The sequence below is a fragment of the Beta vulgaris genome, chromosome 3, assembly GCF_026745355.1.
Source record: "Beta vulgaris subsp. vulgaris cultivar EL10 chromosome 3, EL10.2, whole genome shotgun sequence".
NCBI classification, from domain to species: domain Eukaryota; kingdom Viridiplantae; phylum Streptophyta; class Magnoliopsida; order Caryophyllales; family Amaranthaceae; genus Beta; species Beta vulgaris.
The window spans coordinates 52,408,864-52,435,455 of NC_079204.1; the positions used below are offsets into that span (position 1 = coordinate 52,408,864).

The 26,592-nt window shown below is 36.6% G+C and overlaps 4 protein-coding genes across 5 annotated transcripts; 2 read left to right on the top strand and 2 right to left on the bottom strand.

The window, feature by feature from the left end:
* Positions 1 to 3,088: 3,088 nt before the first annotated feature.
* On the top strand, positions 3,089 to 9,864 carry LOC104889448 (thioredoxin-like 3-3). Of its 2 annotated transcripts, XM_010674670.4 has the most exons (5): positions 3,089 to 3,361; positions 3,480 to 3,573; positions 4,017 to 8,770; positions 8,871 to 8,896; positions 9,497 to 9,864. In XM_010674670.4, the coding sequence occupies exons 3-5, from the start codon at positions 8,558 to 8,560 to the stop codon at positions 9,714 to 9,716; spliced, it is 459 nt and encodes a 152-aa protein (XP_010672972.2). In that variant the 5' UTR covers positions 3,089 to 3,361; positions 3,480 to 3,573; positions 4,017 to 8,557; the 3' UTR covers positions 9,717 to 9,864. The 2 variants fall into 2 exon arrangements, 1 of the variants encoding a protein (XP_010672972.2); XR_008968513.1 differs by lacking the exon at positions 8,871 to 8,896 and having other exon boundaries at positions 9,497 to 9,638.
* Positions 9,865 to 9,937: 73 nt separating this feature from the next.
* LOC104889449 (L-galactono-1,4-lactone dehydrogenase, mitochondrial) lies at positions 9,938 to 15,238 on the bottom strand. Its single transcript, XM_010674671.4, has 6 exons — positions 14,495 to 15,238; positions 13,063 to 13,313; positions 12,017 to 12,202; positions 11,203 to 11,605; positions 10,404 to 10,544; positions 9,938 to 10,319 (listed from the first exon to the last, which is right to left on the bottom strand). The coding sequence occupies exons 1-6, from the start codon at positions 15,119 to 15,121 to the stop codon at positions 10,161 to 10,163; spliced, it is 1,767 nt and encodes a 588-aa protein (XP_010672973.1). The 5' UTR covers positions 15,122 to 15,238; the 3' UTR covers positions 9,938 to 10,160.
* Positions 15,239 to 16,206: 968 nt separating this feature from the next.
* LOC104889450 (uncharacterized) lies at positions 16,207 to 18,902 on the bottom strand. The gene is made up of 3 exons (XM_010674672.4): positions 18,543 to 18,902; positions 17,642 to 17,906; positions 16,207 to 16,758 (listed from the first exon to the last, which is right to left on the bottom strand). The coding sequence occupies exons 1-3, from the start codon at positions 18,787 to 18,789 to the stop codon at positions 16,518 to 16,520; spliced, it is 753 nt and encodes a 250-aa protein (XP_010672974.1). The 5' UTR covers positions 18,790 to 18,902; the 3' UTR covers positions 16,207 to 16,517.
* A 5,373-nt stretch (positions 18,903 to 24,275) lies between these two features.
* Positions 24,276 to 26,411, top strand: LOC104889451 (lycopene beta cyclase, chloroplastic). The gene has a single exon (XM_010674673.4). The coding sequence runs from the start codon at positions 24,756 to 24,758 to the stop codon at positions 26,256 to 26,258; it is 1,503 nt and encodes a 500-aa protein (XP_010672975.1). The 5' UTR covers positions 24,276 to 24,755; the 3' UTR covers positions 26,259 to 26,411.
* Positions 26,412 to 26,592: the final 181 nt, after the last annotated feature.

Here is a 26,592-nt window from a genome sequence, read left to right on the forward strand (position 1 = left end):
TGAAGCGTTTACTAAAATTTTGCAATTCCACACTTATATTCGGACTCAATTTAATCTAATTGTCAAATCTTTTCAATGTGATTTGGGTCGTGAATTCGATAACACTCCATTTCATCAGTTTGCTCAAAATAATGGTCTCTCTTTCCGCTTCTTATGTCCTCAAACTTCCTCTCAAAATGGTAAAGCTGAAAGAATGATACGTCGCTTAAATGAAATGGTTCTTGCTCTTCTCTATCACGCTTCTCTCCCATCTTCCTTTTGGGTAGAAGCTCTTCACACGGCTACCTATCTCCACAATATTCTTCCCATCAAATCTCTCCGCTTCCGCTCCCCCACCTCCATCATTTACCACAAACATCCATCCTATGATCACCTCCGTGTCTTTGGTTGCTTATGCTATCCTAATCTCTCTTCCAAAAGACCCCACAAATTAGCTCCTCGCTCCACTAGATGTGTCTTCTTGGGCTATCCTTCCAACTATAGAGGGTATCGTTGTCTTGACTTATCTACTGGTAAAGTCATCTTGTCTCGTCATGTTACCTTTGATGAGACCACTTTTCCATATCATACACTCACATCTCCCTCTCCCTCTCTTACCTCATATTCTTTCTTGGATCCTGACTTCTCTTCTCAATTCCCCATCACCCACTCCCACACCTCTTATCCCTCTCCTGTTCGGCCCCCGGCCTCCACGCCCTCCTCTTCCGCTTCTCCATCTCCCCCTCCCCGTGACATTCTCTGCCCCCCCACCACCTCTTCTCCCCGTCACCCTACTGACCTACGCCCTTCACCTACCCCGAGCCCTCCCCCGGCCACGACCCCTACTCCTCCTCCCTCCCCACCTATATCTCCTCCATCCCCGTCACCTGCACAACCTACTCCGCCACCTCCCCCTCCACCCCCACCACCTACCCGACCCCCACCGCCCCCCCGTACTATGACCACCCGCTCCCAGCATGGCATATTCACCCCTCGCCGCATCCTTGACCTTCACATTACTACCAAACCACCCCTCTCTCCCCTACCAAAATCCCACCTTTTTGCCCTCCGGGACTCTATCTGGAATAAGGCCATGCAGGATGAATATCGTGCTCTCATTGATAATCATACTTGGGACTTGGTTCCTCGGCCCCCGGGTGCTCACATTATTCGGAGTTTGTGGTTATTTCGTCATAAGTTTAACTCTGATGGTTCTTTGGCTCGTTATAAGGCCCGTTTGGTTGGTAATAGTAAAAATCAGCAGGTTGGCATTGATTGTGATGATACTTTTAGTCCGGTTGTTAAACCGGCCACCATCCGCACAGTTCTTGGGCTTGCAGTGTCCCGTTCTTGGCCCATCCATCAGCTGGATGTCAAGAACGCCTTTCTTCATGGTGACTTGAAGGAAACTGTTTATATGCATCAGCCTCCTGGCTTTGTTGATCCTTCTCTGCCTCATCATGTCTGTCAGCTGCGAAAATCCCTCTATGGTCTTAAACAAGCACCGCGTGCGTGGTATCAGCGGTTTGCCACATTTGTTTTATCTCAGGGGTTTCACAGCAGTGTGTGTGACACTTCTCTATTCATCTATCGGCAGGGCTCTGAAATGGCATATCTATTACTTTATGTTGATGATATTATCCTGACTGCATCTAGCACTGCTCTTCTCACTCGCATTATTGGTACACTGTCTCATGAGTTTGCTATGACTGATCTTGGTTCTCTGCATCACTTTCTTGTTATTACTGCCTCTCGTTCTTCTACAGGTTTATTTCTGAGTCAGGAACAGTATGCCAAAGACATTCTAGCTCGCGCATCTATGACTGGTTGTAATTCGGTCACTACTCCAGTTGATACCACCTCCAAGCTCAGTGCCACCGATGGTCCTCCTGTCAAGGACCCCACTTTGTACCGTAGCCTTGCCGGTGCACTACAGTATCTCACCTTCACTCGCCCGGATATTGCCTATGTTGTTCAGCAGATCTGCCTCTTCATGCATGACCCCCGTGAGCCTCATTTTCACTTTCTCAAATGGGTGCTTCGATACCTTAAGGGTACTCTTCATCATGGTCTCAGTCTCTCGGTTTCTAAGTCTCACTCATTGACTGCTTATTCTGATGCTGATTGGGCTGGGTGCCCTGATTCTCGACGATCTACTTCGGGCTACTGTGTATTTCTTGGTGACAACCTGGTCTCATGGTCCTCCAAGAGACAGGCCACTGTTTCTCGGTCTAGTGCTGAAGCCGAGTATAGGGTGTTGCCAATGCTGTTGCCGAGACCAGTTGGATTTGTAACTTGTTACTTGAACTTCATCTTCCTATCCGTCGTGCTACTATGGTCTTCTGTGACAACATCTCTGCCGTTTATCTTTCTGGCAACCCCGTGCAACATCAGCGAACTAAACATGTTGAACTTGATATTCATTTTGTTCGCGAAAAAGTTCAGGTTGGTCATATCCGTGTCTTGCACGTTCCTTCTGAGCATCAGTATGCTGATATCTTCACCAAAGGACTGCCTCGACATCTCTTCACTCGGTTCCGATCCAGCCTGAGCGTTTGTCCTCCTCCCGCTCCGACTGCGGGGGTGTATTAGACTGTATCATATTGTATATCTCATAGTTATGTTAATTAGTGATTAGTTTCCTTATGTAGCTAGTTTCCTAGTTTGTATGACTATATATTCTTAATGTTAACCCTAACCCTAATTAGGGGATTCACTATCTATCAATAATAATAATAATAATTATATTATTATTATCTTCTTTATTCTTATTATTAGAAGTGGTATATAGTAATAAAATGATAGTAATAGTAACACTAGTAATGAAACATAAAGTAATAATATGTTTTATAAAAGATAAGTTCAGATCAGATCAAATTAAATAAATTTAGATTAATAAAAATAAAGTGAAATAAATATATCCTAAGTCTACGAAATGAAAACGAAGTTTAAAAAATGTATGACTCATACACGGCAATTATTGACATTTCAAAGTGGATAAAACTTAAGGATAAAAAAGAACCTGAAGCAAAGTTTGACTTGCCTCTGATTAAATTAACCGACATATAGCAGCCGTGTTAACCCCAACATAATAACATCACGTGAAACTTTTTCAAACGAAATGAAAAAATCGGAACTTTCCTTAGAAAAACCTTTCTTTACCACCCATCTACTCTTTTGCCTATATATACCATGTTTGGAAGGACATCATAAACCATCAATATTCACATCTTTTCATAGCAAAAAAGAGAGAGAGTATTATTGAATTAAGCTTTGCACAAACAACTACCAAACAACTCCAACCAAACACACCAACACAACATGAGTAAGACAGAAACTCAGCAACAACAACAACTAAACATGGACAATGTTCCTCCTCCTGGTACTTTGATTTCTATTTCTTTTGATTATCAAACATTTAAGCAAATAATTAAGGAAGAAGTAACACTTTGATTTTTTCGTTAGTTGTTTAAATGTGATTTTGAATTTGATGATTATAGGGTACCCAACTTTAAATTCTCCTGAAGGGAAAATGAAGAAAAAGGGTTGGTTCCGCACCAAGACCAGGGGAGATAAAGGTTTCGCTAAAGGATGGTATGTCAAAAATCACTCCTACCTTTTTATTTTTGTTTTTCGTCGTATAAGGATCAGAGTGATAGAGTATAAATCTATTCTTGGAGCTTCAACCATCAGCTTAAACTTTTGGTTGAGTTGATCCTTTGACACGGAGTGATAGAATCATGCTAACCTATAATGATTCGAGGTGGTTCTAGGGTGGGGCGGGGTGAACAACTGTCCAGGCCTCTTAATTTGAATTTATAATATAGTGTTAATTACGTCTAATAAGTTCAGATCAGATGTAGATAGTCAGGTTTTGTCTGGTTTAACACAACACTCAAAACAAGTTTCAATCACGTCTAATAAGTTCAGTTTAGTTCAGATTTTTCTAAATGAAGATAACACACGCACAAAAAATTTCATGTCCTAAATTAATTTCATCCTGTATTGTACTGAATTCGGTTTTATGATTATTGCAGTTTGGCCGGATTATGTTGCTGTTTCGTATGTGAAGAGTGCTGCTTCTAAAACGATCATGGCTTAGTTAGCTTGATGATCAATATCTATCATATTCTCTATATGTTTTGTGTATTGAATTTTATTTTTGAATTCTTTGTAATTGATTATGAACATACTGTGCTATATATATATTTTTAAAATATATATGTATGTCGTGTGATAAAATACCATCTGCTGCTTATTTTTTCAATGATGGTATAATGTTTGTCCATTTTTTTCAATTTATTTGTACAGCCTTTCAGCATTATTCTGCTGTTATTGGCTATGTGAAGAATGTTGTTAATAAAGCTTTAATTATTTTTCAGTTAGATTAGTGATCAGCGTAAATTCTACTTTCATTTATCTTTCTTGTTGTTGGTTCATGGTTGAGTCGTTGGTGTTTGTTGAATAGTTTTGGTGAAAACTTCCACCTACTCATAAAGTATTTCTCATTAGTTTTATAAAATTAAGAAAATGACATGCGGAAGGAGATAAAGAGTGATTATTAAAGATAATCTTGACCTATATAGACGTGATGAAGACGCAAGAAAAACAAAGTTATGGATCATTTTTATAATGGGGCCGGGCGCACAAATTATTCTAAGCATTCTTTTTTTTCTTTTTTTTACAACGAATTCTACGCATTCATATGCATATATGATTATCTATCTTTCGTTTCAAAATACAGTTTTCGTTTTCATTTTGTGAGTCAAATTTTAAAATTTTTGATTAAATATTTTTATTAATGTATACAAGAAAACATATTCATGTACGATCTTGTTAGATTGGTCTCAACGTGTACATTTATAGTATCAATTTTTTATATTCTTTTACTAATACGAAATAGAAGATATAATAGGTCAAAAGTACGTCTTGAAGATTGTGCAAAAAGAAATAGGAATTATATTTTTAGACAGTGATATAACCATGAACGAATTTGGGCAAGGGCAGTTGTGCAAGGGCGTAGGGTTACGATTGTCGGGTGAAGTTTACATTCTTGAATTTGGGGTTTTGACATACATAAGTTAGGGCTTTTTTTCCAACTTATTTTCAATTCAGTTCAGTTCAGTTCAGTTGCAATCAGTTCAGTTCAGTTCAGTCGCAATCATTTCGGTTTAGTTCTATTCCAATCAGTTCAGCTCCTAATTTATTTATTAGCATTACTATTAGTTATAGTTTGATTTAGTTTAATCCAGTTGCAATCAGTTTCGTTCAATTTAAATCAGTTCGATCAGTTGCAATCAGAGTTAAGTTCAGTTCAATTCAATTGTTTTATGACGAAGAAAACACTCTTAATATACAATTTTTTAACAAAAAGGAAATGTAAATCATAAAAAGCATTGTCAAGTACTAGAACTGTAATATTTGTTAATGGGTATGAGTGGAACTTTCTTTAGGGGATGATAATAATGGGACTTTGATATGTGGAATTTAGGAAAAATAATTGATGGGATGATATCTGGAATTTCAAAGGATGTGGTTGTTTGGTATGCGGGAAGAAACATATGCAATGGAAATTCTCGTGAATTTCTAAACTTGTCAATTATTTGGTTAGCCAGAAGTAATAGAAAATGGGGGAATTTCAAATTTCTGAGAATTTGAAATACTCACAAAACATGGAAATTTATTGACTCACTCCCTCCTTAATCATTCAAGGTTTTTGAAAATCTCAAATTTCTTGATTTCAATCAAACAATTTTAGTAAATTAATAGGAATTACATGAGAGAATTAACTTCCTATATATTGTAACTTCCCACATAAATTAAGTTCTTGTATGTACCACTTGTTTAAAAGACACATCATCTAACCAACTTCTCCACATTGTCTTTCTAATTAAGTAACAGAACTCCCCTAAAAAAAGCTGAGTAACAAAAATTTTGAATTATCTACACTCGCCCACCTCACACCGGCCTAGAACAGCCACCGAATCCGGGACTATTTTATTGGAACCATGAGAAACTTCAAAGATTACTATTGATCAAGTTCATTTCCATGAAAATCAAACATTACAATATTTTTATTAATCCATCGCATCTTGAGTCATAGCTAAGTTAATTTGATAGAGTATAAATCTATTCCTGGGGCCTCAATCATCAGTTTAAGCTTTTGGTTGAGTTGGTCCTTTGACGTGGTATCAAGAGTCAGCGTGACAAAAAGGTCACGGGTTCGAATCTCATCCACTTCTTCTTTCTCAGTGGAATATAGATCTATTCCTGGGATCTCAACCATCAGCTTAAATTTTTGGTTGAGTTGGTCCTTTGACATAATTAATAACTTACCCTCAAAAAAACTAACCTAATATACCATTTGGGGCAAACAAAAATGTGAAACTATTGTCGAACATTTGAAATGTGCAAATCTCAACTTGATTTTGACTTGGGACACTACAATCCTTATCCCATCATATCGTACCTAAGAACCAAGCATTAATGAACATGAAGGAGCACAATTTGGATCTTAGACTCAAAAGTATAATGCATGCGCACACATCATACTTTGGCTTACATGTTTGTTTCATTACACTAGTATGTTCTTTTTATCACAATTTCTTGTTTTTGTACATAATCTTATTTATATGCTTGCATTTCTTTTCATTGCACTTAGGTGATTTATTAAAAACAACTTTATGTCTTTTTCATGATGCCTTTACATTCTTTTTCAATAGGAATATATAGGTGTAATAATAGCAGAAACATGTAACTCAGAGCATGATGTCTATCATTTTCCCAGTGTAGGATTTAAGCATATTGCGAGGAGGGGGAAGATTAATAAGAGTACTTGAGTACATTATTATTATGTCCAACTTGTATCCACTGCATCAAAATATCAAATAACGTACTGATCACTTGGTATTTGGTAAAACTCTTATCTTTAATTTGCTAAATAAAAAGGTAAAAGTCTAAACTCTAACTCTAAATTTTAACAATTAAACTTTAAACTCTATTTGTTAAATAAAAAGGTAAAACTCTAAACTCTAACTCTAAATTTTAACAACTAAATTTTAAACTCTAGTTGCTAAACAGGGTGCAAGTGTGGTGCTTGGGGGTACGAATTCTCCTATCTTCCTCCAAATTCGCAAGCACCTGACTCGCAATTTGTGTTATTCATTTGCTTGATTTAGTTTTTAACCGATGATCATAACCCCGTATATCAAATATTGGATCCGCCACCAGGAGTAGTTGTAGATAGAGGTGTTAATGAGCCTGGTCTGTTCGTGAACAAATCTGCATCGTCTCGGTCAAAGCTCGGCTCATGGTAGCTCGTAATTCGGTTGAAGGCTTATTTGACAAGTCGAACTAAGCTAGGGGAAGCTCGTCTCGAAAACTCGTGAACATGCTCGATTATACTTTTATATAGAAAAATAATATATCTATATACATACATAAATATATTAACCTAGATATCACATAATGATAAGTTAATAGTCTCATTGTTTAAAAAGAAAACCTATAAATCTCAAATATTAAAAAACAAAAAAGAAAAAAAAATATGTAAAAACTAGGGGTGATAAAGAGTCAAGTATGTTCGTGAACACTTCGAGCTTGGCTGGTCAAAGCCCGGCTCGAACAAGTTTGATTCGTTAAATTTCGAGCTTAAATAAACTTAAACGAACACAAGTTGAGCAGACAACATTTCGAGCTTGGCTCGACGGATAAGCAACTGTAGTTGTAGTCTTGTAGATGATTGGTATGTCATCAAAATATTAGTGAGGCTCAAAGCGTAAATTTTGCATCAGGGTGCACAATTCTCATTGTGTATCCAAAAAGAACATTTTTTGAAGGTAAGGAGAAGGCGTCCAAACCGGACCGAAACCTCGCACAGGTCAATCTAGTTCGGGTTTGCAGGCAAGGCCCCTTGGGAGTAGGAGGAATGGTAAGAGGAAATCCCCACCCCCAAAATGCATCTAATTGGGTTTGATCCCACAACCTCAATGTTGTGAGATTTAAAACAAACCACTAGACTAAGTACTACTTGGTTGCAACAAAAAAAAAACATACTATTTATATAAAAGAACATGAACTTTTTTCAACAACTTTTCTACTTTAAAAAAGAACACACGACTTAAAAATTAAGGAACATGTAAATGTATATTTATAAAAGAACATAGGTTATAATGAAAAGAACATACTTCCTTTGTTCTGTTTTAAATTATTAATATCTTTAGTTGTGCACACGAAAAAAAATACAAAAAAAATATAATTTGATAGTATGTATCGACACGAATTTAACAAGATTCCACTTGACTATGTTTTTCTTTATATAATGGCGACAAATTGAGGTCAAAATTGATCAATAATGAATAGTATCATTTCATCCAATGTTTCATTTAAAATAGAACGGATGAGGTATAATAAAAGATCATGAATGCTTGGTAAAAGGAATCTTTAATGGCACAATTTAAGAAAATATATAACAACAATCTTTTAAAACTATAGAGTCTAAAAATAATAAAACAAGATTTAGAACAAGGTGCACGGTGCACCATACTCTACTGATACAGAAACACTTGTTTGCGAGCTCATGGTCAAAAGCCCACCAGTAAGGAAGGAGACCCAAACGACGCCTAAAAACTTGTTGACAATCTACAGAGAAAAATTACCCCGGCGAAGAGAGAAAATGGGAGGTGGCGTGAAGAAAGAAAATGAAAAGAAGGAATTAAGCAACTTCAACACAACTTCCACCGACCAACAACTCACTGATATCCTCCTTCAAATTCGTGCTTCCAAAACCCCTGTATGTCAATTTCTTTTACCTCCCTTTTTTTTGTAACTTAAATTAGCTCATGTTTTGTTTGTTTTCGACAAATTGAGTATTTGGGTATGTAATATTGCAGGCAGTAATCAATTATGGTGCTTCTTGGTAAGTCTTCTTTTTTATGTTTTAATTTATTTTGTACTTGTATTTGTTGTTGTAGTATTATTATAGGCTGGTGGATTAGGTAAGCAAAAAAAATAATTTAGGGAGTAATTATTGTTTTCAAGTTTGCTTTTATGATTTATTATATGTGTAGTTGTTAGACTTGCTATCTATATTAAACTGTAGAAGATGCCCTTTTCTAGGATGTTATGTTAGTACTTGAGTCTCTTTTATCTTTTTTATTTTCCTAGTTGGAACCTTTTTTAGACATGAGAGTAGTCGAACTAGTAACATCAAAAGGAAACGGAGGAAGTATAAGAATTTTGCGGAAATAGGTTACAAATGAAAAGTTAATGAAAGAAGGTGATCTTTTCATAAGGATGTGTAGGTAATTTATATGGCAAATTGACAACCGTACCTATACTGGGTGCTTTCGTGTTTTGCTTTAGTATTGTTCATTTCGTTTATCTTGAATATTTATGCACAAAGTGTACATGGTTCGGTTTTATCAATGGTCAAGTTCTTTGCGATCTTATCAGGGTGATTCAAGACACTTGCGAGTTGCGAGTAGTATCATAATATTTGATGATAAATCATTTGCAGGTGCCGAGTTTGTAATCAGATCCTTCCTGCATTTCAGCAGTTCAGCAAGGACTTTCCGAAGCTTTCGTTTGTATATGCTGATATAGATGAGTGTCCGGAGACCACTCAACATATTCGTTACACACCTACATTTCAGTTCTTCCGTGATGGTGAAAGGGTTGATGAGATGTTTGGCGCTGGTGAAGAACGACTTCACGATCGTCTGTGGTTGCATTCTTGATGTTAGTATGCCCCTATATACTTGTTGCAAGGATGAGACCAATTGTATGATCCTCCATCATGTATTAGCTAAAACCAGCTTTGTTTAAAAATTTGAGAAGCATGTAAATGTAGTTGGGATATATTTGAATCGATGAATCATTGACAAATCACTTCTCCCAGTTATATGTTCCAGATTGATTGATGCTGTAGTAAACTTGTTGTGATCAGAAACTTCAATGATGAAAAAGAAGAGGCATTCACTACCTCACTAGAACTTTTATTGTATAAGGTGTTATCAAATGACTATTACATTCACATGTTAAAATCCATCAACTACCTCACTATGTTGTATATGTTCAAAAAGCAAGAAAAACTACTCGATGAACACATTGAGGACTTTAATATCAAAAAAATTCACATGAAACAAACCCAAACAACATGATTAGTTTATGCTTGATACTTTTCATACGGTTTCTGATAATGGGAATAGCTTCTCAATCATGTTGTTCGACAAGATTGTGTTTGGGTCCAATTCTTTTCGTGCTTTGACATATGCATCCACCGGAAAACGCTTCTTTAACCTTGCTTGCAAATCTATGCGCTCGTCCTTGTCCTTGGGAATCTGAGAATTGAACATGTGAGCATAAGAAAATGCTTCAATGAACCTCTTATGGAAACATGAGAATGAGTAGTGTGCATCAAATACCTCAATCTTTGCCCAATGTTCATAAGCAGAGTAGATATCCCACAACCGCGTTTGTGTCAAAAATCTGTAGTGGAAGAATTTCTCCGTTATCTCCTTCCTTTGGCGAGGATCCATAGTGGGAAGATACATTATGATACCAACCTGAAAAAGAGGTCAAAGATCTGAAATTCCCAATATTCTGCATGCTTGGTAGACAATAGAAATTAATCTACCCATCTCAATCTATTTGCTACTAGCACTTTTTGCACAATTTTTCGAAAAAGTGAGTGTAGAGAAAGTACTGGATGACTGGTTGTGGGGATCAACTATAGAGAAAAAAAATACTAAAAATAGTATGTAGCCAATAGATTGGAAAACACAAAAAGAAAATTGAGGCAAATAACTGTGACTGAGAGCATAATAGTAATTGTGGCAAACTTACAGGTATATATTTGTGAAGAAAGTCTCATGCTAACGTGTAAGTCCATGTTAATTATGTTTATCCACCAAAAAGTCTTTTTCTTCATATAATTTTACTACCACTTTAGAGGTGGTATCGAGTGATTAATGAAAGTTTGTGAACAAAAAGATATGTTCGAGGATGAAGTTCCATTACCATGGTCCATGGGAATTAGCATTAGACTTTCTCTAAATAATTGCAGATGAGTTCATTACTATTACCACCATTTATTTTTGGCTACCAAACAGTCCATTAGAATATGAATTATGATAGATGTCCCGAAATGAATAAAATTCTATGAAACAAAAGAAGTGACCAGAAACCATTAAAAACAAACGAAAACAAAGCCAGAGAGGTTACCCAAGAGAATATATCATCATCTGATGAGCTTGATGCTGGACTCATAGGACTCTTACTCCGAGCAGTCCATCGTTGCTCAATGGGAGCAGGTGCAGGAATTCTTTCCTTCTCTATCAGTTGCTTCAGTTTCTCTATGTACTCGAGGTCCTTCATGGTAGGCTTTGCTAAGGTTCCAGCTGGGAAACATGTCTCTGAGACCCACTGTTGACCTCCACAATCAAACCCTAAGATTTCATCACTCCAGCCCACTCTATATCCCTCTGATTTTGTCCAGAATTCAGCTTCAGCTTGATTCACATTGATGACATGGTCAGTATCCAGAGGATCTAAAGCAAGAAGTTTGTCTCTTAGCTCTGTAAACGAGAGCTCGTTTACGTCTGGTTCATTCTCGGCAGGAGATACTCTACACAAAGCATGGGAGCTGTCACGTTGCTGAAATGCAAGTTTCTATTACCAAAAGAAGTAGAAGCCCGTGCACATGAAATACCAGTTTTAATCAAAGCAAACTATAAACAGTACTCAGAACTCAAGAGCTGCAAATGTTTGAAAGATATCTAACCCAAAGGAAACAGCTAAGAATAAATTAAGCAGAAACTGCATAGACAGAGTGTGTGCATTATTGAATTTGTCTTTACAGAAATGTATAATAATTGGCTTCGTACACCATAAAGCAAACAAAAAAGGCATATGTCATGGCAACCTAGATATCATCAAACAAGTCACTTATAATAATTCATAAGCAGAGAAAAGACTTAAAAAGCAAGACTACTGACCTGCAAAGTCAGAGCTACGCGATGCAGTAAATTAACGTTACCTGTACTTCTCCAATGAATTCTTGTACAGATCACGTAACTGTTGAAGCGCTTCATCTTTAGTATATTTAGGTTTGAAATTCTTTGGACGTCTCCATTTTGATACAGGATTGCATGTCACAACCACAACAGAATCCGTGTATGGGATATACAAGTACTTTACATGCTTATTTTCAGAGAGTAGTTTCCTGCAAAGGGAAGCAGATACTTGTTCAGTTCTGGTGGCAAACATTCTATAATTACTATGAGTATTACAGCAGTACTGTAGAATGTAACTTTCAACCAACAGAATCTTGCATAAGATATGGATATAATAGTTCATAATCTTTTCTATAGTTTACACCCACAGTCAAAGAGAAAACTGAAATGAAGAAAGGGGTGAAACCAGCTTCACTGCATCTCATAGGTGTAACCTTGTGTCGGCATAGTGTCACATCATATCTGTATACCCATATAAAGCTTTGATTTAGTGCAAAGAAGCTTTTTTTACCAGGAATGCCCCTTCCTAATAAGCCAGTCATCATGGCTAATTGAGAACATCATCCACAGACAAAACCATCATCTGAGAATGTCTATACACAGGTTTTTACTAAACTGGCCCCTACAACTTATTTATTGTAAGTAACTAGTCAATGAATGCCTTTCCAATTAGTTTGTCATTACAGCCAAACATTTTGCAAGAACTAAGATTATGGAACATTACAGTATGGTAGAGATTACAAATTCTATAAACAATATAACATGTGAAATGATTGAGAACCGGTTTCACAGCAGTGACAGCATTAAATCCATCTTCCCCTGGCATTCAGAAACAAATCTAACTAAAGGCACAAAAGAAACTTGTAAACAATACTTCACTGCCCATTCCCCCACCCCTCCGGAAAAAAAGAAGTCCCAAAGTAAAAGAGATGGAGAGGCAGAGGGAGCGAGAAAAGATTCATTACAAATGAAATTATGAAGAAATTGATCAAGGACTTTTCTTTCAGAGTGTAAATGCGAAACTTTTTTACCAGAATCATCAAATAATCCAAGAAGATAAAGAAATTACTTGTGGTTCTTCTTTATCTCATCCATATTAGAGATGTAAGTGTGCTCCACAAGCTCCTGCCTATCAACACACTGGAGGGTGACCTCAGCTACCACTCCAAGTCCTCCAAGACCAACACGAGCGAGATAAAATAGCTCTGGATCTTTCTCTTTGGAGAGTTCTATAGTTCCCTTGGCAGGGGTAACCAATTTCATGGAAATAACTTGCTCATCAATGGGAGGCAATCTTGCACCAGTCCCGTGTGCACCAACCTAAACCACTTTGGTGTTAGAAAAAAAGCTACTTGGTAGAAAAAGCTTACACCACATCATACGTAATCTTCTAAGACACTTAGTAAAGAACTAGAACATCTAATATACAAACAGTTTACAATCAAACATCCCAATATTACCCCCCCCCCAACCGGGCCCCCTCAAATTCCAAAATGACATGTCTGTCCACAAACCTGAAAAGAGACCAGTTCTTTGCCTTGCTTTTCAAGTGGACAGAATATGAGTCTTCTCCTATATTCCTTACCCCTAAGAACCCCTCATTAAGAAGCAACCATATTGAGCAAGAACAAAGACAATGGCAAAATGAGGTACGTAGACACATATCACACCATGAAACAAAAGAAATTTACTTTAGTAAAATCTTACTGCCTCTTTCCTGCCAAAAGTGCCATAGTTTCTATTCAAGTTTGTCTCCTCCAACACTTTTCCATCTTCAATACATGAATATTCACCCAACAGTCTTTCTTACTTCCCATCATATATATACACTATTGATTAAATCTATCACAACTTCGGTAGGAGTGTAGGATCGATAGCATATATAATGGTACATACATAACGACATGTGAGAGCTCTGCTAGGTATAAAGTCATTGCTAAACAGAAAATACATAGACTGAATGCTGATTACACGGGCACTCACTTTCAAAATTTCATGTAAGTACTTAATTACCATATAGTCATGCAATTATCAAAGCAATTGAACTACAGAGCAAAGTTCTTGTTACGCCACATTCTAATTAGATTGAACAATACTACAATCCTAGAAACACACTAGTTTCTTCCACAGCATGCAATGATATACTCCTTGCCTCCCATTCGTAACCAATTTCTTTCCTTCATACACCTAAAGCTCAAACAATGTTCACACATTTAAGGAATAAAAAAAAATCAAAATCATACAAACTCAAACACTCAATTCTGCCTACATTTTGCAATATTAAAAGAAACCCACAATAAGTAAACATTCAATAAAACAAAACTACTCCCTCCGTTTTTTTCAGTTCTACCCTTTTGACTTTTGACACTATTCACAAATTCGATTTCTGCGGGATCATGTTAGATTCATCTCGATATATTTTCAAAATATCACGAATAATGTTCTTCTAATAAAAATCGGAGGGAGTAATTAACGAACTTTAAAAAAAAATCGAAAAAAACCTGAAGAATGCCCCCAACTTGCTGCTCTCTAATAGAAGCAAAATTCTGCAAAGTAAGCCCAAACTCTTTAATCTGATCAACAAGTTGCTGAACTCTAATCCCAGCTTGAACTCTAACAATCTTCTTCTCCTTATCAACCTCCAAAACCTTATCCAACAAGCCCAAATTAACCATCCCAGCCCTAGAAAGCCCAACCCCATTAGGAGAAAGGCCAGACCCAACGGGCCTAATCTTGATACCCTTTTGATGGGCTTCCTTAACAAGACGCTCAAGTTCGGGTAATGATTCGGGTTGAAAGTAATTGCGGGTATGAACTTCATGGGTACCACTCCAATTAGAGATGGTGTGAAGATCTTCAGGAAGTGGAGCATATTTGAAGAGTTGAGCTTTTTTGTGTTTTGCGTTTTCTGGGAGTGGGAAAGAGTAGTATGTTCCTGCGCCACAACCTAAGAGGAGGAGGAAGTATCCGATGTATTTGCGGGTTTCAGAGGAAGAAGAAGAGGGTGGGTCAGAGGAGAGAGAAGAGAATTGACGAGGGTTTAAGAAGGGGTTTTGGGGGTTTGGAGTTTGGTGGTAATGGCGGTGGAGGAGAGAGATTGACCGTCGGAAATGGGTTGCGCGGTACATTGTGATGGTGCTGGATTTGATTGTAGTGAAATTGAATAGTGATGGTCCACTACTGTTTTTAGAGTTGAGATTTGAGGAGTTTTTGGTGAGCTACCTCTAAACTCTAAACTAAAGGTATCCGACGGATCGGGTTGATAATAATTTATTGGCGTTTAAATTCGTTTTATCACATAAGAACTTACTTTATTATATTAGAAAAAAATGTACAATTAGTGACTATATGAAATGTGATTATATTGTACATAAATTGATTATAACAAATGAAAATTGACTATATCATGTGATGTCAAACTGATTATAAAATTTTCAAACAATATTCATTAGTAAAATTCAATTTTAAATAAATGATTTATATTATAGTCAATAAAAATAGTTTCGAACGTGGATTATGTCTCCAAATATGCTATTTTTGATGATGAACTCTTTCAATTCGTTGGTTGGTCTCATGTTGAAAGAGATAGCTATGATGTGATCAAAATACGGGGTAGAGAGAATGCGTCAACGCAAATGGTGATATAAGGTTGATCAACAAATCTAGATTATCGAGTGAAATGAGTCTATTGTATCTGAAGTCTAAACATGTATTTATACATGAAATTTATCCTTTCTATTTGTACCGTGATGTATTAGGATTTAGAAAGTAGTTTTAAGAATTTCATTTTCTCTGTTGTTTTGTTTTTTTACCAAATGCTCTTCAATATCCAAATTTAGGAAGCCAAATCTGTTGCATATCGATTTCGTCATATTAGATCCGGAGTCTTTCTAGTTTCTATATCGAAATTCTATTACATTTCCAACCACAATAGATTTGGGTAGCATTAAAGATGCCACGCATACACCCCATTACATGAAAAAGAGAGTTCTGGTGTCCCCGTCAAACAAATAAAAGATAGAACTAATGCAACAAAAGTTGGATTGTGAAGAAATATGATTATGTTATTGTAGCTAGATTAATAATGTTAAGGTAACAAAAACTAATCTATAGCCTTTCTGCAAAACCCATGTTGAGATCATCAGTCATTTGCAATTGATCACGATTCATGCCTTGCCAATCCAGTATCCACCACAATACAAGTCACAGTAACTTTTGACAAGCAAAAAAGAAGCAGATTCTTTCTAGAGATAAATGAGTTAAAGTGGTACGAATACAATAGCATGTAAGCCAAAGGCAAAGCTAAAAGAGCCTAAACCATAGGAACCAATTACCCCTCAGTATATATATTTTACAGCAAAGGCACTTTGTAGCTCTAGTTTAGATCATCATCATCATCTCCATGATTTACATGGGGTATATTACAATACACTTTCTTTTCCAGTTTCCACAACTGCATAAATTATTCTCTACATTTTATGATGGGTTCTTTTTCGCCAAGTCTTTGGCACGAGGTGTTCAAACTCAAGATATTCGCTCCCTAGATGCCCACCTTTCTTCATAATCATACCTCCCAAGAGAGTAGGACATGGAAGGAACCTCAGTCAATTTCAATGGATCTGGTTCGATCCCATAATCAGTTAGTGGTCTGTGCTCAAGTATGTCATCATGGCTTTTCACAAAATCAGGGATCTCAATTTCTCCTTTCTTAATGTCATCCCAAAGGTACTGCAGGCGGCTGACATACTTGACTTTCCAATATAAGCTACAAAGAAAAAGAAAACAACTTAACTGCAGTTATACTGAAGCTAAGTGACAGAATAGTATGGTATTACATTCATAAAAGAAAACAACTAAATAGCATATGCTTTAAAACCTACTCCATATAACCATTGATATGAATTGTTCAACAATTGTGGATGACTTGTCAGCCATTTTGTCCAGGGTACACAACTACAAATCATGCACGAGATCTGAAAAACTATTGTGGATGACTTGGCAGCCATTTTGTCCGGGGTACACAACTACACATCAAGCATAGAAGCTACACACCAAAGTAACACCATGGCTGCACAGGAATAGTGGACACATGACAATCTAGTAGCAGAAAATGCTGAAGCAAAACACATTGAACTCTTGCTTCAGATAACATGTTAATATCTAATTCAATCTGGCCACACAAATAATATAAATGCAGCCAGAGACCCCATGCTTACACCAGAAAACATATACTCTTACTCTTACAAGCCTAAAACTAACATGTCAAAGGCATTTCAAACGAAGGGCCTATTTAGTTTTTGGGTTAAAGATTTTAAAAGTCGTATAACATAGGTTGTACGATGATCTTAACATTTACTCATACTTCAACTAGTAAAAGAATAATAAGAAGAATAACAACAGAAAAGTATGTTTTTAGGTTTCAAATTTAAGACAGAATTGAATAACAAACTGCCACAGCCAAGGAAATCGCACGATAGGCAGCAAAAAGTAGATGTTTAAGACCTCCAAATCAACCAATTCTGAGAGAAACATTGGTACCTCAATGCCTATGCACTTTTGCAATCAAACATATGTAATATTGTGATACAGAAACTAGTAATTTATTAGTTCAAACTTAAAAGTGGCATTATATGAAAGAAAGCACTCACTTCCCGCTCAAGAAGAACCGTCCAAGTGTCGCAAAGGCAAGCCTCGACCGTAGACCAGGGTGAAGAAAATACACGACCTGAAGCCTATCTTTAATATCAGCAGGGAGGTCCTCATAGATCCACCGCAAGATGGTTATTCCCGGGGAATTGTCCTCCTTTTGTACTGTAGTATGCATGTAAAGAATGCAAAACGGTCCCTCTGGTAATTCCGTGTATATTTTGTAGAAAACATACTTTTTCAATCGTTCAGAACTGACAACCTGAGCTGAAAGAACCATTGCACAGATACCTCACATGAAAATGCACACCTTATAACAACAAATCTAACAAAAATCAAAGATAACCACCATTGTGGTAATCAACTAATCACTTATAACCCTCCAGCCCTCGCTAAACTTAGTCAAGGAGCATTCTCTTCGCCTTAACAAAAAGTTTCAAGGCTGATCAGGTCCAATCAAGGTTAATAAATTCATGTTATGAGAACGCACCCTCAAAGTAGACAATAAAAAAATTTCCTTCTTTACCTAACAATTCCTGGCTAATTTTTTTTTTCAACAATCTACAGTAAGAAATAAGAGCATTAAGGGTGTGTTTGATTGAACGGAAAACATTTACAATGGAAAGCGGTTTTCATGGGTTTTCCTTTGTTTGGTTGCAAGGTAATTAACCCTCATTCGAACCCATTTTCCTTTGTTTGTGTTCTGTGTCTTTCGATAGGATTCCCAACCAAACACACCCTAACATCTAATTAAGCTAATTGATCATAGAATCACTTTCATGAACTTTGATTACGTATAGAAGAACAAAATAAGTATATTGAATTTCGCAATATAAGTCTCAATAGTTATCCAATTCATAAACCCTAGAAAAACGATAATGAAGAAAAAAGGGGGGAAATTACCAGGAAAGAATTTTCCGACGATGCGGAAGATACGATTGCCAGATTTATCAGAGCCATGAAGATGGAAGAAATCACGAGTTTCGAGATCGGAAAAGTCTTCGTCGGCGAAGTAAGAAGGACAATCATGCCAAGTTTCAGCGGGTTCTCTGTCTCTTTCAGAAGGATTTAGGAAGGGTTGAGCGTCGATTCCTAAATCCGATGCTAAAACAAACACTGAGAAATCGTCATCTTCTGCTGAACTAGTCATTGCTCAAATTTAGATGATAATGGATAAACCCCTACAGAGTAAAGCCAGAGCCGAGAAGGATGTTTGATTTCTCCTCGTCGTCGTGGTCCTCGTGGACGATAATAAAAATATAAAATTAGATAGAAAATAGGAGAATTTGAGGAACAACGTATTTCTAATTTTAGAGCGGTCAAAAAATATTCGGTTTTTTCACCAAATATCCCTGACAAAAAAATTTATTCACCAAATACCCCAACTTATATCAAAATTCACCATATACCCCTGACTTTTAACAAAATTCACCAGATACCCTTACTTTTAACGGACGTTAGTGCTCCGTTAGCCTGTATTTACAAGTTTGCCATTAGTCAACCTAATTAGCTCTAAGTCAACCTAATTAGCCCTAAGTCAGCCTAATTAACCTAATTAAACCTAACTGAACCCTAAACTCTCTCTAATCCAATCCTAACCCCCAACCCTAGACCCACCAGCCCCACCACCCAACCCCAGCCCCACCCATTTCCGGCAGCCCCCATGACCCCCATTTCCGGCAGCCCTCGTGACCCCCATTTCTGGCAGACCCCATAACCCCTTTTCCGGCAGCCCCCATAACCCCTTTTCCGGTAGTCCCTTGCCTCGCTCGCGCCTCCCCTCCCCCCCTTCCCCGTACCTCGCGCCTCCCTTCCCCATCCCCCACTCTCGCCGGCCGCAGCCACCGACACCAACCCTAGTGTTCATTTCACTCTCTCTCCTCCCTGTGAAGTAACCCCAAAGAGGAAACCCGAAAATCCTAATCCCATGGAAAACCCGAAACCCCTCTCTTTAACCTCGTGATTTCTTCCTCTCTCCTCTCGCCTGATGTCGCCGGAGTTTTCTTTCTTCCTCTTTGCCCTGTTCGTTGCTGGCCGGAGACTTGTTGCTGCGCGCCGTTTCGTCGACGAACGACCGCCAGAATCGTGTCGTCGGCGTCGGAGAATGAGGGAGGGGGAGGGGGAGCTGCGTATAGTTGCGTGGGAGGTGGAGGGGGAGGGGGAGCTGCTTGGGAGGGGGAGGGGAGCTGCTTGGGAGGGGAGGGGGCTGGTGGGATAGGTTTGTTGGGGGTGGGGGTTAGGGGAGAGAAGGGGTTAGGGTTAGTTAGGTTTTTTAAATTTTTAGGGTTAATTAGAGTTTTTTAGGGTTAATTAACACTAATGACTAACGGAGTTAACCGCCGTTAGTCATTAAGGGTATGTTTGTCATTTTTTTCAAAATTTGGGGTATCTGGTGAATTTTGTTGAAAGTCAGGGGTATATGGTGAATTTTGAAAAAAGTTGGAGTATTTGGTGAATAAATTTTTTTGTCAGGAGTATTTGGTGAAAAAACCGAAAAATATTTTAACATGGGCATATGCTAAGGATGAGCTCTACTTGGGGAAAACTGCTTACATGCTAGGGAAAGGAGAAAATTTAGATGATTTTCACTGTATTTGGGGTATATTATAGAGTTGTATCACCAAAGGTGCGTCATTTTCTTTGGAGGGCTTGCACACACTTCCTTCCTGTGAGGTACGTTCTTAATAGGCGCCACTTGACTGATGAAACTGTTTGCCCATGCTGTTCGGGTGAGACCGAAACCCAACAACACTTATTGTTCTCTTGCACGAGTTTTTGCGAGCCTATGGGATGCTGGAGATTGCCGAGACTTGCTGCAAAATATTGAAGAGGAAAGCATGTGTGAAACTTTAGTGAGATAGAAGGATCTAGACCCGAAAGTTGTTAAGAGAGGCTGCTACATTATTTGGAATATATGGGCTGAGAGAAATAGGAGAATTTTCTAGCATCAAAGCCAACCTGTGGTTGTGCTGGGCCAACGCATCATGCGGCAGGTTGAGGAATTCAACCAATATACTCGCATATATGGCGGTATAAGGGCGAAGAGTGCGAGCAACCCCTCTCGATGGTTCCCCCCCCCTACTATGTGATGAAGCTAAACACCGATGCAAGTGTGGGCGAGGAGGGGTGGATTGGTCTTGGTGTTGTGGCCCGTGACTCGGCGGATAGAATAGCTTTCTCAGTTGTGCGAAGAGTTCGTGCATTTTGGCCTCCCGAAGTGACCGGATGCAAGGCCATTTATATGGCGGTTAGGCCAACAAAAGCTCATGGGTCAGCCAACGTGATCATTAAGTCGGATTCGCAAGTGGAGACGACAAGGTTAACAACAATTGCTCTTTACTTTTCTGACCTAGATACTATTTTTGGTGATGTTCTAGAGATATGTAATGTTTTTAATTCCATTAGTTTTACTCATATCAAGAGGGATGAGAATATTGCTGCCTATAATCTTGCTAGAGTTGTGCCATTTGGAGTAGAGCAATGTTTGGAGAATCATGTTCCTAGTGATGTAGCTCCTTATGTACTCATGGACACCTTGTCCCTTGATTAATGCACTTCTCTTTTCCCCTAAAAAAAAGAGCTGTTAAAAAATGACTTGATCTGATAACCCGATCTGAACCTGTAATGACTTGTAACTTCGCATAATATGGCTCTCCATCGCATAATACGGTGTTTGTTTCTCTTTGTTGAGGTCAAGGTTTGAAATTTTTAATTTATTTAGGTTTGCCTCGATATATACTTTCATAATATCAACTTTTAATATATTTCATTAATACGAAATTGAATATATATATTGAAGGTTAAAGGTATATTTTTTAGACTATGCAAAAGAAAACGAGCATTATATTATGAGATAGAGAAAATAATATTCATGATAGGCAATTTTAAGTGTAAACCTTTTGAGAAATAGGGGTTTAAAAAGGGTATAAAATATGTAGTGTTTAAATGAATTATAGTATTATAAGTTATAGTAGTTACAAATTTTGAGTTTCATGGAAAGTACATTATTTATTGTTTCTTTTGAGCTGGGACTTCATGACAACTTACTTCTACTATTTCTCTTTCCTCAATATGATATTACGCCTAGTTAGAATCCATTTACGTCAAATATCTTTCAACATTAGGGAATGAGAACATCTTATTAATTACTTGGTCTCCACAATGAAACTTTCGATTTTTCCGATTCCAGCATGGTGGGACCACAGATTTACAAAATATATATCCGTAAAATAAGCTTTTTTTACAAAGGTGGTAGCTTTTTAAGTAAAATACCCTGGAAAAAAAGTAAAGGATATCTATATTGTTAATTTTCAAGATGGTTTAGCCTCTAATTTTTTTGTGATTTGCAATCACATGGACACAGTGATCTTGGTTGGGGCCAATGGTATCCCTTCTTTCCAGTTTTATTTTCCAGGTTGAGGCTGGGCTCCGTAAAAAGTATCAAGGCGGCAATTTCCCTTAGGTCTAGCTAATGTTGAGATTAAAGGAGAAAATTTGTATGTCATTAATGTTATTTCAAATATTTGGAAGTCGCTATGAATTATTAATCCTCTTATTTTGGATGCAAGTAGGTTGCAAAGCGTTAGGTACTCTTATTGCTTTAGGGAAGTGAATCAAGTTGCGGACTGGATGGTTAGCAAGGGTCACTTGGCGTCCAATTTTACTTATTATTTCCACCATTTTCCTCAATCTTTTTCAATTATCATCCTTAGAGATGTTTTTAGGATGACCTCCTAATTAGGTCTAACCCTAGTTTTCCTCTCCTAACAAAAAAATATTGTTAAAACATCGAATATTGTACAATGTATTATTATAAGCGCACCTATAAAGTTATATTCTCTTCAGCTTATTTCAAAACTTATTTTTAATTTTTGTTGTAATCATATCAGATCAGATCAAATAAGACCAATTCAGTCCAGATCAAACAGAGTTTCTTAGGGGGTGCTCGATAATAATTTTTGAAATAACTTTTAGTATTTGGACCAAGTCAAAACTTTAATAATGGTGAAAGATAGAGTTCGGTGAAGTAGTGTTTGAGTTAGCTTTTAATGTTTGAGTTAGTGTTTTGCAAACCTGTAAATATTAGCTTTTAAGATAGAGGTAGATTTTGGAGTTACTTTCGCAAATTGAATATAGTTTATTCTTGCTATTTTTTCTAATTTACAACTAGTATTACCTAACTCCAATTATCATAAAAGAATAATTTTCACAGTCGAACTCTAATAGTTGATATCTGACAGCAAACAATTAATACGACAACTTACAACTAATGCTAATATGACAACTACTATAACATCTACTTTTGTCGAACATAAATATATTTTTCCTTCTAACTCAATATAAAAATATGGTCAAAGATCAGTCAAATAAATAAATCTGATTACAAATAATTCAAACCATGTTTATTTAGAGTTTGTCTTGTAAGAGACCGCCTACTTTTTAAATTAAAATTAGACGTGAGTCCAATATTAAAAAGAGAATTAGCCCAATAATGACTAGGTTAATTTCTTTCGAATGACTAGCTTAATTCATTTAGGGCCTGTATGTTTTCTTCGGCAGAAAAAAACTGAACTGAACTGAACTAAACTGAATTGAATTGAATTAAATTGAATGTAATAAATATATAAATAATATTTAAACAATAATATTATAAATATTAAATAATAATTATAATGATAAGTAATAATAATGAATAATAATAGTATTTTGGATATTTTTAAATTATAGTTATAAATACATAATATTAATAATCATAAATTATTAATAATAATAATTAATGATAATTAATAATAATTATTTTATATTATTTGTATTAATATATTAATACTTCATGATGATTATATAATAACAATAATATCTAAAAAAAGTAAATTAATATTACTATTTTAATAATTAAATTTAATAATTATAATAATATTTAGTAATAAAAATAATAATTGGGTCGGACCGCGCAAAAGTACATCATAAACCGTTTTGACGCGATTTGATTGGTTTATGGGCTAAAAAACGTGAGTTTATTTGTGCTTTTGACCTAAACCATGTTCCTCCTAATAATAGTAGTAATAATAATGAATAAAGCTATAATGAACAAAATAATATATAATAATAATAATAATAATAATAATAATAATAATAATAATAACAATAATAATAATACTTAATAATAAGGATATAAAAATAAATAATAATAATAATAATATTAATAATAATAATAATAAGATTAATTAGTAAAATAAATTAGACCAACATAATGATAATATTTAACAAAATAGTTATAAAAAAATGAACCTGAACTGAACTGAATTGAACTTAAGAAATTAGACCCTTAGTGATTAGGTCTACTTTTATATTAAAATTAGATTGTTTCTTTTATAATTTTTGGTCTATTTATTTGGGAAAAAAGAATTTATGAAATGGATAATTGATAAAAACAGATAGTGACGTGAGTACCTCTCGAAACTCACCACGTATGTTTAGCACAAGCTATGAATCTGAAATCAAACAACTACCGGTGAGAGCGAGGCATGCAAACACCAAACACCTTAAAACTATTTCTGAGGCTACATTTTCATGTGCCTAACAACAAAATGCGTATTTTGGCCCATAAATTAAGATATTTCAACAACATATCTAAAACATTTTATGAAGTACTTGTATTTCCTCCATAATTTCAATAAAAAAAATACATAATCCAAAAGTAGTCCTACATCACAAAATCCACTTGTTTTGCTAGTGCTTTGCCGCAAGGGCCACACAAGGTGCATAGTCACCCAACTTCTTCACTACTCAAAATCTTTTTTCTTTCTTGTTTTCCTTCTCATGGTGGAAAGTGGACACACTCAACCGTCCAATTCCACAAAATAAAGGATAAATTCAGTGTCTAATCTTCATTAGCTGGTAAATACACTTTATAATTACATCTTTAATCTTTGTTTAATTATGTCTTTTTGTGCAATTAAGTGTATTTATGAAATGGGATCTGTTTATATGTTTGTTATCTGTTGAGTTTTTTTTTTTAATTTTTTTCCAATTTTTTGAGTACCCTAGATTGATATAGAATATTTGGAGGATACCCAATTGGGAATTTCTCCCATTTTTGTCCTTGTAATAAAATAAATGGGTACTTTGCTTAAGATTCATAATAAGTTTGAATTTTGCAACCCAATTCAAGGGTTTTCTGAGAAATGGGGTAATTTGAGTTTTTCAAAGGGACATCAATGTTGTATTAGAAAGCCCCATAAAAAATGGTGCAAAAATGGGTTAGTTAGAGCCAGTAGTAGTACCCTTTTGGAGCTTGTTCCAGAGACCAAGAAGGAAAACCTTGATGTTGAGCTTCCCTTGTATGACCCATCAAAGGCTAAGGTGGTAGACCTTGCTGTTGTGGGAGGTGGCCCTGCTGGACTTGCTGTTGCACAGCAAGTTTCCGAGGCGGGTCTCTCGGTTTGTGCGATCGATCCTTTCCCTAGATTGATATGGCCTAATAACTATGGTGTTTGGGTGGATGAATTTGAAGCTATGGATTTGCTTGATTGCCTTGATACTACTTGGTCTGGTGCTGTTGTTTACATTAATGAGGGGTTGAAAAAGAATCTTGATAGGCCGTATGGAAGGGTGAATCGGAAGCTACTGAAGTCGAAAATGATGCACAAATGTATATCGAATGGGGTGAAATTCCATCAAGCAAAAGTTATAAAAGTCATCCATGAGGAATCTAAATCTTTACTTATATGCAATGATGGAGTCACAATTCAAGCTTCTGTGGTTTTGGATGCAACGGGGTTTGCTCGATGCCTCGTGCAGTATGATAAGCCATATAACCCTGGCTACCAAGTTGCTTATGGCATTTTGGCTGAAGTTGAAAGTCACCCTTTTGATGTGGATAAGATGTTATTCATGGACTGGAGAGACTCACACTTGGATGGTAATATGGAATTAAAAGAGAGAAATAGCAAGATTCCAACTTTCCTATATGCTATGCCATTCTCTGCTAATAGGATATTCTTGGAGGAAACTTCACTTGTTGCGCGGCCTGGTGTTCGTATGGAAGATATTCAACAAAGAATGGAAGCTCGATTGAAGCACCTTGGTATAAAAGTGACGCGCATTGAGGAGGATGAACGCTGCGTGATCCCTATGGGTGGACCCCTTCCAGTGCTCCCGCAAAGAGTTGTGGGAATCGGTGGGACTGCTGGTATGGTGCATCCTTCTACTGGGTATATGGTGGCTAGAACTTTGGCAGCAGCTCCGACTGTTGCCAATTCAATTGTTCAATATCTTGGCTCAGAAAGAAGTGATCCTGGAAGTGAATTATCTGCAGGAGTGTGGAGAGACTTATGGCCTATAGAGAGGAGGCGACAAAGGGAGTTCTTCTGCTTTGGCATGGATATTCTGCTCAAGCTTGATTTGCCGGGTACAAGAAAGTTTTTTGACGCATTTTTTGATCTAGAACCACGATATTGGCATGGATTCTTGTCTTCTCGGCTATATCTTCCAGAGCTTATTGTTTTCGGGTTGTCTCTTTTTGCTCATGCCTCTAACTCTTCTAGGCTAGAAATAATGACAAAAGGAACTTTTCCTTTGATAAATATGATCAACAATTTAGTTAAAGATAGGGACTGAATATGTTTAATGTTTTGTTCATGTCATATGTGATCATACATACAGGTCATCTTTTTCAGCTAGTAAATGTGTAATATAAATTGTCAATTACTGTCAGTGTTCTCCTGGCTGTATGTATAGCCTTCTTGATACATGCAATCGTTGTTGAAGATCGCTTATGAATGTCCAATTCAGTTTTTTTTTTTTGTCACAGTAGAATTTAGTTACTCTATTGACAGTGTAATTTTCTGGCATGAAACTCTTCTCTAATTTTGCATTTAATACCAAGACCTTCAATAATGCATTCTCTGTCCCATAATATAGGTTTATTTTCGATTTTTATTAATGCCGTATT

What these genes read in the sequence shown, in the direction of transcription:
- LOC104889449 (XM_010674671.4), bottom strand. Translation starts at nt 15,121, where the DNA reads ATGTACCGCGCAACCCATTTCCGACGGTCAATCTCTCTCCTCCACCGC. An exon ending in ATGATGATATATTCTCTTGG is followed by an intron (nt 10,545 to 11,202) that starts GTAACCTCTCTG and finishes CCTCTTTTTCAG; the next exon opens with GTTGGTATCATAATGTATCT. An exon ending in AACATTGGGCAAAGATTGAG is followed by an intron (nt 10,320 to 10,403) that starts GTATTTGATGCA and finishes TTCAATTCTCAG; the next exon opens with ATTCCCAAGGACAAGGACGA.
- LOC104889450 (XM_010674672.4), bottom strand. Translation starts at nt 18,789, where the DNA reads ATGACTAGTTCAGCAGAAGATGACGATTTCTCAGTGTTTGTTTTAGCA. An exon ending in CGTCGGAAAATTCTTTCCTG is followed by an intron (nt 17,907 to 18,542) that starts GTAATTTCCCCC and finishes TGGTTCTTTCAG; the next exon opens with CTCAGGTTGTCAGTTCTGAA. An exon ending in CGGTTCTTCTTGAGCGGGAA is followed by an intron (nt 16,759 to 17,641) that starts GTGAGTGCTTTC and finishes TTTTCTTTGTAG; the next exon opens with CTTATATTGGAAAGTCAAGT.
- LOC104889448 (XM_010674670.4), top strand. Translation starts at nt 8,558, where the DNA reads ATGGTCAAAAGCCCACCAGTAAGGAAGGAGACCCAAACGACGCCTAAA. An exon ending in TTCGTGCTTCCAAAACCCCT is followed by an intron (nt 8,771 to 8,870) that starts GTATGTCAATTT and finishes GTAATATTGCAG; the next exon opens with GCAGTAATCAATTATGGTGC. An exon ending in ATCAATTATGGTGCTTCTTG is followed by an intron (nt 8,897 to 9,496) that starts GTAAGTCTTCTT and finishes AATCATTTGCAG; the next exon opens with GTGCCGAGTTTGTAATCAGA.
- LOC104889451 (XM_010674673.4), top strand. Translation starts at nt 24,756, where the DNA reads ATGGGTACTTTGCTTAAGATTCATAATAAGTTTGAATTTTGCAACCCA.